Raw genomic sequence first — 15,822 nt, 5'->3', positions numbered from 1 at the left:
GTTGTTTAAAAAAAAATCACAGAACCAGTAAACACAAATGCATCTGAGATTAGTGTTTCAATAACAAAATATTCTGATTTGCGTGTCCCACTACTGCTTCAAGTTGTGTTTACGATGACAAATGTCATCTCCTGTCCAAACCAGAATTTGTTTTAAATTGCCTTGATCAACAGCAGCTTTAATACTGAATATAAGAGCACTCCGCAGAGAGGGGAGTTTTTTTTGGTTTACTCTTGCACCGTAATTGTACATCAGGGAAACCTGTTGGGGGAGAACCCCTCTGCTCCTGACTGAAAATAACCTAGAGAATGCACACAAGCCTCCTTAAGTCACTGGAAGGTCGCAATACAAATCGCCCAAAGCAAGGAAATGTGGAGTTAAGGCTTGTGCTCCCTTCCCCTGTCACTCCTTTGTGTCTGGTTGTTTACTGCGGGGTCTTGGATCAGCAAGATACCTCACATACTGTTGGTACTGCCACAGCTAAGCACAGCGTAACAAGCCAGCAACAGAGCGTCAGACTTAACTTTGAATTTCCTTGCTTTTGTTGTTCCCTATCTCAAACTTCCTGCTGCTTAAACTGCAGTTATTTTTGTATGTGGATCGCAGGAAGAGTTCTTAAGCTGCGCTTATCGGAAGCGTAAGGAGCCTGGGCGAGACAATGAAAATGTACAATTGTGGCAGTTTCCCATTGTAAATTGGTACCTTTCACAGCAGAGTTAATCTCTTCTCACTGACTGGGATGAAAGATGCCGTCCTGCCCCCAGTTTAATCAGGGTGGGCAATTAAGGACCTCATCCTTCACTCAGGTCACAGTTTGGGTGGTTACACGAAGACCAAGGAGGGAAGGGGCCCACAGGGGTGTGCACATCCCTGGGGTGGGAACACAGCTGCAGCACCCATGGGTGCTGCTCCCCAGGGAGGGAACTGCCTGGAGCGAACTCCCGTGTAGGTGTGTAGGCATGGCCGCAGCCGTGGCACTGCTTCAACTGTTCCTGCACGTGGCCTCAGAGCTGGCTGTAGCAGTGGGCTGCAGAAGCGTACCACGCTACAGATGTGCAGTCCTCTCCATTGCATGTCCAACTCATGCAGCATACGAAGGATGCGGGGAGATACTGTAACTCTAATTTATTAGGGTTGCATTTGCTTTTGTGCTCTTCGCTGTTTCCCTGCCATCACAATGACATTGTCAGTGTAACAAGATACCAGACAAAATGCTATTAGCCTTAGACTGCACATTTCCTCACAATAGCTGAGACTTCAATCAAAATGTTGCTTAACAGAAACAAAGAGCAGAATGTACAGTTATTAAATATGATTTCTCTCTTTTTTTTTTTTTCTGCCTTGCTTTGCTCATCTGTCTGGTATTTTCCTGTAATTTTATAAGCTCAAGAGACTAGTGATATTACTTTGTAAAGGACCTAATGATGGTATTTGGACTGCAAAAGGCTGCTATTAGTTTAAAAAGAAGAAGTTACGATGACTAACAGACATTGTAACTAATAGGCCAACCAAACACACAGGAATATTTAAAAGCAGCTGCAAAGAAATAAATCTCTGAGATGGTTAGATTTGTTAGGACCTTCTCCAGCCCCTCACTCCTATGACAGACCATAGAGCAGCACTTAGATAATAACTTTCTCGATGCGTCTTATCTTTACAACTAAGAAAGAAAGAAAACAATAATAATAAAGGGCTCACACAATGCTGCTGTTTTATGATTGTTTTATACCATGACATGTCAGAGGAGAGTGACAGCAGTTTTGAAAAGGGCTGTCAGTCAGCTGGATCGCAGATGGGACGCTCTGATGACCTCTGCGGGTCACAGTTCAGCCAGCGACATAATGGGATGAATAGTGTGAATTGTGCACACAAGCTGTATTAATGGGAGAGCAGAAAGAGCTGCAGGCCCATTGACGATAACGTATAAAAGCTATGTTTGTAATAGTGTGCACACACACTTACTGAATGTTGACAACTTCATTTTAATCCGTTAATAAAAAAATGTGTGTCCTAGTTAAGCTGCGGCAGTGATTTGCTGCCTACAATAGGGATTCCTAGTATGCCATTTCTATCATTTTCACACTTTAATGCAGAGCTGGGTGTGAATGATCTCCTCTGTGATCACTGAATTTTAAGATAGCCGTTCTGGAGAGACTGCATTTTCGTCTTTATGTAAGAAAAAACATAGGATCTTTGTGCAGTTTTCATAGGTGAAGTTGGCTAGCAAGAGAAATTTCTATAGCCTTATTGTTTGTGCTATGAAATCTGCTCTTCTGCGTTTGCCTAATTAATTTCAAAAGAATATAACCTCAGTGTTTAGCTATCTGGTGAAGCCACTGGTGCCTCTAGTCAGGTTACAAACATCTGATATTCTGAAATGCCTTATTATGACACTGGCAGGGATGTTGTATTTCGTAATGTTTCCAGGAGGTACGTTTCTTTGTTTGACTCTGATACCTGGTATTAGAGCTCTTACATTCCAACAAGGTGATTGACAAGTACATCTCTAGGAGTAGTAAATAGTGTACTGTGTATGATCTTATTAACAGCCTGCCAAAATACACAGCATTCTTATTACTGTCTATTGTATCATTTTATTAGGTTTCATCAGAACAAGAGAAGGATCAAGAATCAGCAGACCAGAAAAATTTCCCGGAACATCCTACAGCAGGAGAGATGAAACAGCCTGTGCAAGGCCCTCCATCTCTTTTACCAGAGGCAGCTCGGCCTCTACCTCTGGAGAAGACAGATTTGACAGAAAACAGCTCGAACAGTGAGAAAGCCAAGGAGAATGTTCCTCACTCGTCCTCTTTCTCAAGTATATCTGTGCCCCCAGAAGAAGATACTATGCTGGATGCCACTGTCACGAAACAAATGCACCCCTCAACAGATGCCCTGGAAGACCCAAAGCTGGAACAAAGAATACACAAAGCTTTTAATGAGAGCTTAGAAAGCGAACCTTCAGAAATGCCCTTCACAGCTTTTCCAGTCCAACTGCCCACTCAAAGTGACATGGAAGATGACAAATTGCCAGAGATGGCTGATTACATTGCAAACTGCACGGTGAAGGTGGATCAGCTGGGAAACGAAGATATCCACAACGCACTGAAGCAAACGCCCAAAGTACTGGTGGTCCAGAACTTCGACATGTTTAAAGAAAAGGAGCTGCCTGGGTCCATGAATGAAGACTCCACTTTCGGTTACACACCACTGCTCTACTCAAAGGGTAACCCAGGCATCATGTCACCCCTAGCAAAGAAAAAGCTGCTGTCGCAGGTCAGTGGGGCAGCCTTGTCATGTAGTTATCCTTATGGTTCTCCTCCACCTTTGATTAGCAAAAAGAAATTGAGCAGCAGAGATGAACTGTCCTCAAGCATATCACAAGGTCCCCACATCCCGAATTCTGATCCCATAGCAATTAATAGGCCATCAGTCATACAACATGTACAGAGTTTTAAAACCAAGGAAGAAAGGAAATCAATTAATGACGTTTTTAAACATGACATGCTAAGTAAACCGGATCCTCAGCGCTGTGATTTTTCAAAACATCACCTCAGTTCTCTTGCTGAGTCGTACGTACCGAAGACAGATATCCAGGACTGCAAAGATAAAATGAGTGAGAAAAGGGCACTGCAGCACTCCCATGTGCCCACTTTCTTGGCAGATTTTTATTCATCACCTCATCTGCACAGCCTTTATAGGCACACAGAACACCACCTTAATAACGAACAGACATCAAAGTACCTCCCCCGGGACATGTTCAGAGAGTCTGAAAATATTTCTACTTTTACTCAACACAAACACCAAGAAAAACTAAATTTAAATTATCACCCATCTTTGCATCAGCAAGAAAAAAAGGCGTCAGTGGAAGCCTCTTCAGATGATCAGCCAACAGATTTGAGTCTTCCAAAGAGCATACACAAACAGACTGCAAAGGCTCCCAGCTCCGGCCTCTCTCATTCATCTATGGCCCAGCAAGAAGGCAAAGGTATCTCCCCGTTCCAGGCTGTGAGCAGCCAGGCAGTGAGCCTAGACTGTAACCCCAAAGCTTGCCGTGTGTCCCCCATGGCCATGACAGCCCCTAAAAAACACAGTGAGTTGCTCCACAGGTCTGGGAAGCAGCAGGTGCAGAGACTGGAGAATCTGAGGAAGATGGAGGGGATGGTGCATCCTATCATCAGCCGCAGGACGAGCCCTCAAACCATTGGGGCTGCCCGGCCTTTGAAGCGGAGCCTGGAGGACTTGGACAAAGTCATTTCTGAAAAAAAAATCCGAGCTGTTTCTCCTCTGCACTTATCAAAGGAGACCTCGGCGAAAGAAAAGGTTCCCGATGCAGAGGGGGAAGGCAGCAAGCCGCTGCACGGCCTGCATTCAGGCAGCGTGCTGGAGAGCCACAAATTTCCCCTCTCGGCCCCGATCTTCCCAGGCTTGTATCCAGGAACCCTGTGCACAGGGCTGAACAATCGCCTCCCGCCTGGGTATTCCCATCCTTTACAGTACTTGAAAAACCAGACCGTGCTCTCCCCACTAATGCAGCCCTTGGCTCTTCATTCCTTCATGGTGCAGAGACAGTTCCTCACGTCCCCTACAAATTCTCAGCAACTGTATAGACACTTAGCCGCAGCAACACCTGTAGGAAGTTCGTACGGTGACCTTTTGCATAACAGCATTTATCCTTTAGCTGCTATAAACCCTCAAGCTGCATTTCCACCTTCCCAGCTGTCCTCTGTACATCCCAGCACAAAACTGTAAATCCCCTCACTCGCAAAAAAAGTCTGAGAAAGAAATAAGTTCAGTTAGCGACATTCCTTCCTCTGTGACGATGTCTCGCAGATTTAGCGATCTGTATTTTTGTCAACCAGGACGCAGTCTTATCCCGCGTAGCGGAAAGCTTCAGAGTGTGATCAAGACAGGACTGCTTCTTTAATTCTGGCTCCACATCAGCCCCCTCTCCCCTCACCCCTGCCCCGGCAAAACAACAACAACACACAAATACACAAAAAAAGTCTTTGGATTTTGCCTATGTGTTTTCTGAAAGGACTTGTGTATGGTAAGAGCAAATGTTCAAAGGGAGCCGTGGAAATGCAGGCCCAGTCCTGAGCTCACTGAAATGAGAGGTGACGTTTGCATTTGCTTTTCATTGAGCCAGGGACCAGAGGCTGAGCGTTGTTGCAAATGAGTCAAGGACTCGAGATGAACCTGGCAAGGAGAAGAGGGCCGAGAATCCACACAATCATTGGATGTGCTTTTTTGGGTAACTTTTCCTGACTTTTAAAGATTCAATCAATGCAATGTATAGTAAAACGGCAATAGATTTTTCATTTTAACACTATTAGAACAGAAGGGTAAACACTGTTTAATTTGACTGTACATATCCACTTCGTAAACTACCAGTGTCACATTTGGTCACAATAATTTATATAGTTTTGTTTGTCCAGTATATTCTGTGCTCTTTATGTTTGTTTCTTGTTTTGTTTTTGTTTTTCTTTTTTTTTTAAATTAAACAGTATCATTTTATCTGCAACTTTTTTTAAAGGCTGTGGCTGTCCTATTTTTTTTTTATGTGTTTGTAATTTTCCAGTTTCTTCATACTTGGAGCAGCGTTTTTGTTTTATTTTTGTGGTAACGTTTACTGTTTACAAACTGAAGCAACTGGTTCAGATTCATTTTAATGGATACAAACATACTGTAGGTAACATTACGGTGCAAGGACGCAAGCAAGGTTCCTTTCCCTACGGCCCAGTCCTGCAGGGTGCTGAGCACCTCCCGCTCTCCTCGTGCTGTTGCGGTGGCTCACGCGCTGCTTTCCCCCTCCCACCGAGCTTTGCTTTCCCGTATCGTGGTCCGTGAACTTGTCAAGAGTCGCACTTACCTTACCTAGGCTGTGAAACCCTCCTGTGTACCAGATCTAGAAAACAAAACCTCACTGACATGAGCTGCTGGATGGCAGAGGAGTCCAGAAAACAGATTTGTGGTTTGCGAGAACGTCGAAAAGTTTAGGAATTAGGACAGGAGCACATGCTTGTTTGAACCAGAGGTGGCCGGGTCCCGTGCCATGGGCCAAGCTCGGTGGGATGGGTTGGGGTTGTGTGCAGTGGTTGCCCCACTAGCCTCCACACCGATGAGCGCAGCCGGTGCCCATGGCTGGGTCTCTGCTGGTGGCATCCAGCCCCTGAGGTGGCAGCGGAGCTGGCGCCTGCTGGGACGGTCCTTCCACACCCCGCAGGCACCGCAGCCTTCCCAAGCCAGGAGCAGAGGGGCTGGGTTTTGATAACGAAAGAGCTTTCCTGTGGATGCATGTTCACATTGAAGGACGTCACCGCCATGCAGCTGAGCATAGACATCGCTAAAGAGAAGTGTGGCTTGGAGGCTTTTTACAATGTGAAAATTGGTTGTGATTCAAACCATCTCAGTTACTGTTCAAAGACAGCATAATCGATATGAAAACAAAAATGGAAACTACTAAGAAACACTTTGCATGCTAGGCATGTCATTAAATTTTCCCGTGATATGAAGCCAAATACAATATATAATGTATCATAGTTAATATCCAAAGGTGGAAACCAGAATAATATACTCGTCTACTGTTAAAGATCCAGCTTCTTCAATTAAATACTTTATATTCCTGTGGTAAAACTATATTTAATTGATTGATAAACAGACTAGTAGAACTTACAACATGGATGTGCCAATGCAGAGCATCCTGCTGCTCCACAGATCATACAGGAACAAAACCGCAGGCTCAGCTGGGCAGAGGCCATAATGTCGAGGACATCTCTAGTAAAGTTGCACTAGATCTGAATCACGTGAGAATCAGGGGTTTGGGGAGGGTGGGGGGAAGGAGGGTGGGGGGACAGAGAGAAAATATGAGAATCTACAGCAAACACAACTAGGAGCTTGTGTGTTTGGCAAAGCAAGCGTTTCTTGTTTAGGTTGAAACGTGTGTCCTGGATTCGTGCATTTGTTTACGCAAAGTGTCTGCTTTCCCTTTGGATTGTGTCGCGTTGGAGTCTGATCGTAGCCTTTGTGAAGCAGAGTTGACGCCGTGCGGGGCAGGGGGAAGGTGAGCAGGGAGGGAGGCTCCTCGCTTGCCCCAGGACGACACTGGCCCCTTCAGTCTGGGGAGGCTCATCATATGCTGGGCAAAACCTCAGGACAAATAAAAAGAAATGGTAGTGTAAACCCCCAACAGAAGTGGTGTGTTATTTGTTTAAAAACTCTTAAGAGAAATCTTGGAAATCTTTTGAAAGGCTATTGAATTCTCCATTGGCTGAAAAGTCTTTTTTTTTTTTTTTTTAATGTCTTAAATGGGGCTTTGTTTGCATTGTTTGAGTTCAAGGGGCCTTATTATTGAATGAAATTGCACAAGCCTCTCTTTGTGCAATCAAACCATTGTTATTGCTAGGTTTGTAAAGGAAACTGTGGAATCTAATTGGCAATAGAGTCATAAATCTATTTACCAAGAACCAGTTCCAAGAAATGTTGCAAGCTGAACGCACTATGTCCAGGATTCATTAGGGATGCTAAAGGTTGTAACGGCCCAGCAGCAGCAGCTGACGCGTGCCTTCTGGCTGCAGGCTGAGCCTGACTTTGCGAAGCACAGCAGCAGCAGCAGCACCTGTCAGTGCCGTGCACTCCTGGCAAGGGCCGAGGTGTGCGGGGACAGCGTTTTGCAAGTCCATCTTGGCAACATGAAGGGTTTGCCTGCTGTACCCGGGCACGGGAAGTAGTTTGTCCCAGCTCGGGACAAGGCGGCAACACGTGGCAGTGGTGTCGGGAGCGCGAGGGCTGCATGCCCCGCGCCGCTGCGCTTTTGGGGCACAGCGGGATGCTCCTTCGCGCGCTGTCCTCTGCAGTGGTCAACCAGGTGGCATCGGGGCCGATGGGACAGTTGTCACATTTTAGTGAGAATTCCTGGGAATTCCTGTGCTGGTGTGAGGCCCACGGCATTGGAACTGTTTCCATGAGCACTTACTATGGTGTTTGCTGTAAACGTGGTCGATACTTCACTTGTTCTCTTCCTCCTCCTCCCCTCCTTCCCCGGCCCCATAGTTTTAAATATGTTCTAATAATGGCAGCATAATCTACTAGCTGTTTATACTTTTTTAACTTTCTTTTGTTGTAAATATTGTATACTTTTTGTGATTCAAGTTATGTAGCCTATATGCTCTGTAAGGTGATGATTTGTATATATAAAAATGGCCCAGTAATATTATATAGTTTCCCATTTAAAAGGTTATTGAGTAACCTTTGAGTTAGTTTAAACACTACCAGAAATAAAGCTGAGCCAACTATAAACACTCAATTTTTGTATGTTTTCCAAATTGTACTTATTAATGCTTTTGATACTGTATTATGTGCCAATAGTTTCCCAATCACATAGCAGGCAAAAGATATTTTGTACTTTTTGATCCACTGTAATATTTAATAAAAAATGTTACTATCTGTTCCCTTTTGTGTTTGATTAATAATTCTGTAAACAGCCCTTATCGCAATGGGTTACATATTATCCCATCCGACCTTTCAGCCCTCTTCTTTTGGCTTTTCGAGAGAAAATATCCCCTCCTGCAAATGATTAGATTAAAGAAATGGAAGTTTGCAATTTCCTAGAGGAGGAAGAGACAAGATCTTCAGTGCCCCTCTATTTTCGCAGTGTGCTCACATTAAAGTGTGTCGTGGTTATGCTGAGTGCAGTCACAGCTTTGGATGGGAGGACATTCGTGCTTAGCCAGTGGCTTTGCTAGCAAATTTGCTCCATTTGCATCTTAGAGCAGGACTCCTTCCCGCTGGTATGGCAGGCTCAAACTGGGGCCTGAAAATGACCTTCTGTTCTTCCCACTGCCACCAAGAGCAAGATTTTGGAGTCGGACGCTAACTGGTGATTTTGTTGATGTCAGTAAGCAGCCATCAAGTAAAATTAATTTGCATTCTGTTGCTCGCTGGGTCCAACACCCCCCCCCCTTACCTTGGTGGCTCTTTGAGAAAGCTGTGGTGCAGCAAGCATGGTCAGAGAGCACTGGTAGGCTCCTGTCCTCTGTAGCCAGAAAAATCATCTCCTTGGCTGTATTTCAGGAACGTGCCATTGCTGCCCCACACACCTCAGCAGCAGGGGCAGATGTGCCCTGCTGTCCTAGGTTGTGGCTTAGCACTGTGATCCTGGGGAGCCTGGGGGAGCCATCCCCATCCCCATGGGTCCCGAGAGCTGTGCGCCTGCCATGGTGGTGCCAGGGGTGGCTGCTGCTTTGTGCTCCCACCTCTGGGTGAGGCCATTTGCAGCCCTAGTGAGAGCTGGCACTTGAGCAGCAATTTCCCACTCAGCATCCCCAAGCTGTGGGTTTTGTCTCGTATGCAGTTAGGGTACGGGGTGCCCAGCCTGTGGGGACGTGCGTGAGCACAGAGCGTGGTGGGGGATGCTCCCCTAGCTGTGCTTCAGGCGGGCAAACAGAGAGCAGGCTGATGTCACCGTTAGATGAGGCTTCCAGATACGTGCTGTGGTTGAGGGAAAGTCACAAAAAAAGCAACTCTTGTGCATGCGGGGAAATGAGGGGAAATACCAGCTGGGGGAAAAGGCAGACTTTCGGCACACGTGAGGCACCGTAGTGCCGTTGAGCGCTGTGGAGCTACATCAAGCACCGTCTGGGTTTGCCCGGGGGACAGCTGGGTGGCGGCCACCCAGAGCCCTGCACCACTGCAGCGGGCAGCCCTGCGCCGCCTCTTGATGAAGGGACTGACCGGGCACCCACGGCCTGGCCCAGCTGCAGCGTCCCAGCCAGGTGCTGCCCGAGCCAGGGAGCAGTCAGCCCGTGTTTAATGGCCCTTGGCACATCTCCTCGCTCTTTTGATGTCTGACTCCTTGTTCAATCATTCTCTCTTCAGAGCAGGCTGCGCAGTGATGGCCACGGTTTCGGTATGCAGCGTGTGTGAGCCAGCAGAACAAACCTTTCTCTGGTTTGACCGATAATTTTCTAAGTTACTTGTTTTTTCACATTTTGTAACAAAGAGTAAATAGCCATGTCCTACGTGCCATCCCCACACCAACCGTGAAACTATGGGAGAAGATGGGGCCCCCCAGCAAACATCTTCTCTGCTCCACTTCTGCCTTTTCCAAGGTTAAACATTTTGCTTTTCTCTACCCATGTATGCCTGAAAGAGGTGGGGGGAACACCGGCACGAAGTCCGTCTTTCACTGGAGCTTCAGAGGCTCGTTCACGGTGGCAGCAGCCCTGTCCCCAGAGGGCAGCAGCTCCGGTCACACAGGTGGCGGAGCTGAGGAAGAGGTCGGTGCTAACAGCACCTGCAGGGGACATGGCACCTCCCCTTCATGTGCACCTGGAGCTGGGGACACTGGAGCTTGGCCACAGCGAGGCCGGGCGGCGCAGGGGGCATCAGGGCAGAGGAGCTCTGCTCCCCGCACCGCTGCCCGTGCAGGGGCTGTCCCCAGGACACGAGGCCGGCTGGTGGTGGCTTCAGCTGTGCTTTCACTTAGCTTTTTCAATTTGTCCTTTACAGGATTATTTAAAAGAAAGAAAAAAAAAAAAGGGAAAAAAAAGTATTAAAAATGTTGCATGCTCCATCTAGTGTTTTACCTGCGGCATGAGCCGGAGCCGCGGGATGGGCCGTGCCCTGCGGGGGCACTGGCACCCGGGGGGCCTCTCCCAGCAGGGGCAGCGGCAGGGGCTGCAGTGGCCCCGTCACGTCCTCCGAAGCAAAAAAAAAATGTTTCTTTTGAGAATTTACCACACAAAAAATCCTCCTGAGGAGACAGAGCTGCTCCACAGCTGCTTTTTTTCCTGTGATCAGCAGCAGACCCCGTGGCAGACTCCTGCCGACCGGCGGCCACCTCACGGCGACGCCTCGCGCCCCCCCCCCTCAGCGAGGCGGCCGGGGCTGAGGGCAGGGCGCGGGGCTGGCCCCAGCGGAGGCTAAAAGGGAGGCAAAACCCTGCGATTTTCACTCATTTCACTCAGGGATTGACCCGCGGAAATAACATCAACCCTCGGCGACGTCTCAGGATGTCCCTCAGAGCAGGTAGGTGGCGGGGCCTGTCCCCAAACCCCCCTGCGACAGCCTCAGCGCGGCTCTCTGCCTGAGGGGGTGGCGGGGCCCCAGGCCACGCGGTGCCGCCAGGACAAGGCCATGGCGTGAGGGGGACGGGGTGGGTGCTGAGGGGTGTGCCGGGCTGTGGAGCCGTGCTGGGAGGTGACACAGTGCTGGGAGGTAACGGCATGAGGTAACAGTGCTGGAAGGTGACGCCATGAGGTGACACAATGTCGTGAGGCGACGCCATGAGGCTACACAGTGCTGTGAGGTGATACAATGCCATGAGGTGATGCCATGAGGTAACAGTGCTGTGAGGTGATGCCATGAGGTGACACAGCGCTGAGACAATGCCATGACGTGACAAAATGCCGTGAGGTGACACCATGAGGTGACACAGTGTCGTGAGGTGATGCCACAAGATAACACAGTGCTGTGAGGTGATACAATGCCATGAGGTGATGCCATGAGGTAACAATGCTGTGAGGTGATGCCATGAGGTGACACAGCACTGAGACAATGCCATGACGTGACAAAATGCTGTGAGGTGAAGCCATGAGGTGACACAATGTCGTGAGGTGATGTCATGAGGTAACGCAATGCCATGAGGTGACGCCATGAGGTGACACAATGCTATGAGGTGACATAGTGCTGTGAGACAATGCCATGACGTGACAAAATGCCGTGAGGTGAAGCCATGAGGTGACACAGTGTCGTGAGGTGATGTCATGAGGTAACACCGTGCTGTGAGGCGACGCCATGACGCAACGCAGTGCTGTGAGGTGATACAATGCCATGAGGTGATGCCATGAGGTGACACAATGCTATGAGGTGACACAGTGCTGTGAGGTGATGCCATAAGGTGACACAGCACTGAGACAATGCCATAACATGACAAAATGCCATGAGGTGATGCCATGAGGTGACACAGTGCTTTGAGGTGACGCCATGAGGTGACACAATGTCATGAGGTGATGCCACAAGATAACACAGTGCTGTGAGGTGACGCCATGAGGTGACACAGTGCTGTGAGGTGATACAATGCCATGAGGTGATGCCATGAGGTAACAATGCTGTGAGGTGATGCCATGAGGTGACACAGCACTGAGACAATGCCATGACGTGACAAAATGCCGTGAGGTGAAGCCATGAGGTGACACAACGTCGTGAGGTGATGTCATGAGGTAACACCGTGCTGTGCGGCGACGCCATGAGGCGATGCAGTGCTGTGAGGTGATACAATGCCATGAGGTGATGCCATGAGGTAACGCAATGCCATGAAGTGACGCCATGAGGTGACACAATGCTATGAGGTGACACAGTGCTGTGAGGTGACACCATGAGGTGACACAGCGCTGTGAGGTGATGTCATGAGGTGACACAATGTCGTGAGGTGATGCCGTGAGGTGACACAGTGCTGTGAGGTGACAGCATGCTCAGAGGTGCTGCTGCAGAAATTTTCATCTTACATGAGCCAGCAAGAGACACTCTTTCACCATTTTGGCGCCCAAACTGTTTACTGTTTAAAACCTGCAGCCAGGTTGTCCCTTCCAAGTATTTGTGTATGCAGCAAACCCCCTCAGACTTGGAGGCAGCAGAGTGGTGAAGAATGGCCCCTGCCTATTTAGGGTAGACCATTTTGGGGCTCAGGAGCTGTGTCCCCAAGGTTGGGCACCTTGCTCCTCACACAAGGACAGCCAGAGCCAGGCACCATGGCAGGAGCTGAGCTCCGTCAACACCACAGGGAAGGAGCAGCTGCCAAGGGATGAGCAGAAGGCAAAGGCAAAGGGAAACCCTCAGCTACAAGGTAAGTCTTTGGGGACAGGTTGCAAACAACCTTAATGGTGGTCTGACAGACTGTGTCTCATGGCAAGGGAAACACAACGTGGTGGGGAGTTGGGTGGGCAGGTGAAAGGATTACTTAATCAACATGCAACAACCTCAGAAGCTTTGCAGTGTGAAGCTTGAGCAACAAACCTCTCACCATGACAAACTGCAGTAAGCACTTGATACCTGCCAGGTTTCCTGCAGAGCAGGAAGCTCATGGTGCTCGTGAGCTTTACTTTGGATGGTTGCACCCACGGACCAAACTTAGGCCCCTTAACAGAGGGGAAAACACTTTCTGGGAACTGCTGTAGGTGCAAAATACCCGTCTGTGAGACTACTGCACCTTTCATCAGGCTGTGGATGGTTCAAGGATACAAGTAGATGTGCTGTAATTGAATTTTCAGGCAGTCCAGGTGTGTTTCAGCTGAGATGAAGGGAATATCTGCAGTGAGTGGTGCTAACTGGTGCTGCTTAGAACAAAGTCAGAGCTTTTAATTTATAAATTACCTGTGCATCTAGTTGGGCTTACCTACTGGAGGTCTGATATCCTCAAAGTCTCTGTGATGCTGTGTGTGTAAAAAAAGTCTGAAATTCAATAGTCAGTATCTATGCCGCCATGTCAAGCGGGCATGCTACCGAAGTCACGTCCTGCTATCCCCAGTGCGTTCTGTGCCCCTGTAACACTGCTCCTGCTGCGTGACACAGCCCTGCCCTGGGGGAGGCCAGCAGTGAGGAGCTGCCCACGAAGCCTCCCCAGTGAATGATGCCCTCCCTAGTGGGCTGACCCCACTGGCCCCCCTGGGTCTTGCACCCCAGCACATGTTTTGAGGTTCCCAAACGCTGCCAGGCCCTTGTCCCCATGGCCTCCCGCTGCCACTGCACAGATCCTGATGGCTGGGCTGCTCCAGCTCAACACCTCTGAGCAGAGCATTCCCCTCTTACCAAGTCTTTCCATGGCAGTGTTTGTGTTTGCAAGCTCCCCAAAACACAGCCGGGCGAAGAAAGCTCCCCCCCCTCCCCTCCAGTGTCTGTGGAGCTCTCAAATGGGGAATAAAGCCATTTGTTTCTAATTATATTTGGCAGCCACTCAGAGAATTTAGGACTAAAGCACGCGAATTTTTTGCTCCTGATTAAAGCACTTGACCTCGTAAGCAAAAGGCAAAGATTTCAACACACACCCACAAGTAGGCTAGGAACAAACTGCAGAGAAAAGACCAAAAAAAATGCTTTGCTTAGATACACAAAATAATTCATTATGAAACAAAAGGCAGAATATTTAGTGCATAGCTTGAGCTTGCCTAGGGCTCATCTAACCACCCAATTACTGCTTTTAAAGCTGAGAGCATTTACTCAGATCTAACACAAACACAACGAGGACCCACATGCTCCATTGAGTCTGCAGCACACACGTGACTGAGACCCAGTCGCTGCCTGCAGGAAGAAAGCAGCTTTCACGGGACGGCGTGGGCTCCTGCAGCCCCAGAGAGCTGGGGTGGGACCCAGCGGCAGAGGGTGCAGGAGCTGCCTTTATTGTTTTGTATTTTCCTGTGTTTCTTGGCTGAAATGGTTCATGTTCATCAGAACATGGGGACAAAAATAGTGGGGTATTTTTTGTATTTTTTTTTAACTGCATAGCAGTTTTGTAATTATTAGGGCCTCCTGAGCTCAGGCACTTATGAAAAGTGTCAGATTTCCCCAAGGCCCTCCCCGAAACCCTGTGTTTCGCTGTCCCCTAATCTAACATCACACCACTAAGGCACAGGGCTGCCCATCCCAGTGGGTGAAGGTTTCTTTCCTTCCCTACTGCAGCCCTGCTGCCAGGTGCCTTGCCGCCAGCTCCGCTTTCAGCTCCCGTGTTTACTATTTGCCCGCTTTACTAACAGCACAGGGCTGTGTCGCAACTGCAGAACAGTCAGCTGGCACCCAACCAAGAGAAATAACGATGATCTTGATGGCACTTTTTAAAATAGCAGAGAAACCAGCTCAAACAGAAATTAACTACCCTGCGAGGTTCTGTGGTCCATAAAATTCTTCCCCAGGCTCCACGGTTTTAAAATAACATGAAAGAAATACTTTCCATAAAAAGTAGTTAACTAGCATACAGATTTTTTTTTTAAAGTCGTAATTCTGAGAGTCATACCCAAACAAAATAGTTATACAGGCATTAAATTATACATTAAAGAAGGCCGATAAAGACAGTGAATTACAGAGTTACCGTATTAGATTTCAGATATACAGATAGCAAGCGTTATTAACATTTTTATTGAAGGTGACCTACAAAAGAGGTACAAAAAATCTGTGCCACTTCTGATTTCTTGTAATGCGGGGAAACATGAATCTGAAACAGCTCCAGCCCAACTGCCAGCCAGTCCCAGTCAGGTCTCCTTCCCCTCCCCATCTGCTCCCCCAGAAAATTAACAAAAGAGAGCAGAGGATTGCTTTCTGCTGGGTCTGCAAATCCATTGTTTTGGCTGGGAAGCTCCTTTGAAGAACATAAAGTAGATGTTTTTTCTCAGTGCTCACCTGGAACAGTGAGGTTTTGGTGGGGAAAAGCTTTTCTCCGTGCTTGTGGAGTTGTGAACAAGCCGAGCAGACTGCAGCAGGGCTGTGTGGCGGCGTTCTGCTGGGCTGGCTTCTGGTGGCGGGTGCGTGCTGCCACTTCAGAAGGAGCAAGCTCCTCACCACCAGCCTGAGCTGATCTGTGAGGACATCCCCCGTGGGCTGGCTGGTGCCTGTGAGGGCTGCTCTTGCACTTCACCTCTCCCCGCAGTGGGTACAAGCTGTCTGCCCTCTCTGGCGGCCTGGCCATTTTCCTAATGCCCATATGGGAACGTGCTTACCTCTGAGCAGCTGCTCCCCTGCCCCCGGGGCTGGGATCGTTTACCAGGGTATTTCGGTATTGCTAGTTTTAAAATTTCTTTGGAAGAAACTGATGGACAAATCAAAATGCACAGGCAC

General features: G+C 48.4%; 1 protein-coding gene across 6 annotated transcripts in view; it reads left to right on the top strand.

Annotated features, from left to right (window-relative positions):
- Nucleotides 1-8,449, top strand: part of ARID5B (AT-rich interaction domain 5B) — a 114,750-nt gene extending 106,301 nt beyond the window's left edge. For all 6 annotated transcript variants that reach the window (XM_068689306.1, XM_068689307.1, XM_068689305.1 and 3 more), the window contains one exon: nucleotides 2,602-8,449. In XM_068689306.1, the coding sequence (XP_068545407.1) occupies nucleotides 2,602-4,752 (2,151 nt within the window). In that variant the 3' untranslated portion in view covers nucleotides 4,753-8,449. The remainder of the gene's footprint in view (nucleotides 1-2,601) is intronic.
- Nucleotides 8,450-15,822: the final 7,373 nt, after the last annotated feature.

This window comes from Anas acuta, chromosome 7 (assembly GCF_963932015.1).
Source record: "Anas acuta chromosome 7, bAnaAcu1.1, whole genome shotgun sequence".
NCBI classification, from domain to species: Eukaryota; Metazoa; Chordata; class Aves; order Anseriformes; family Anatidae; genus Anas; species Anas acuta.
Note: the sequence above shows the minus strand (reverse complement) of the source record. Positions and strands in the feature narration are given on the sequence as shown.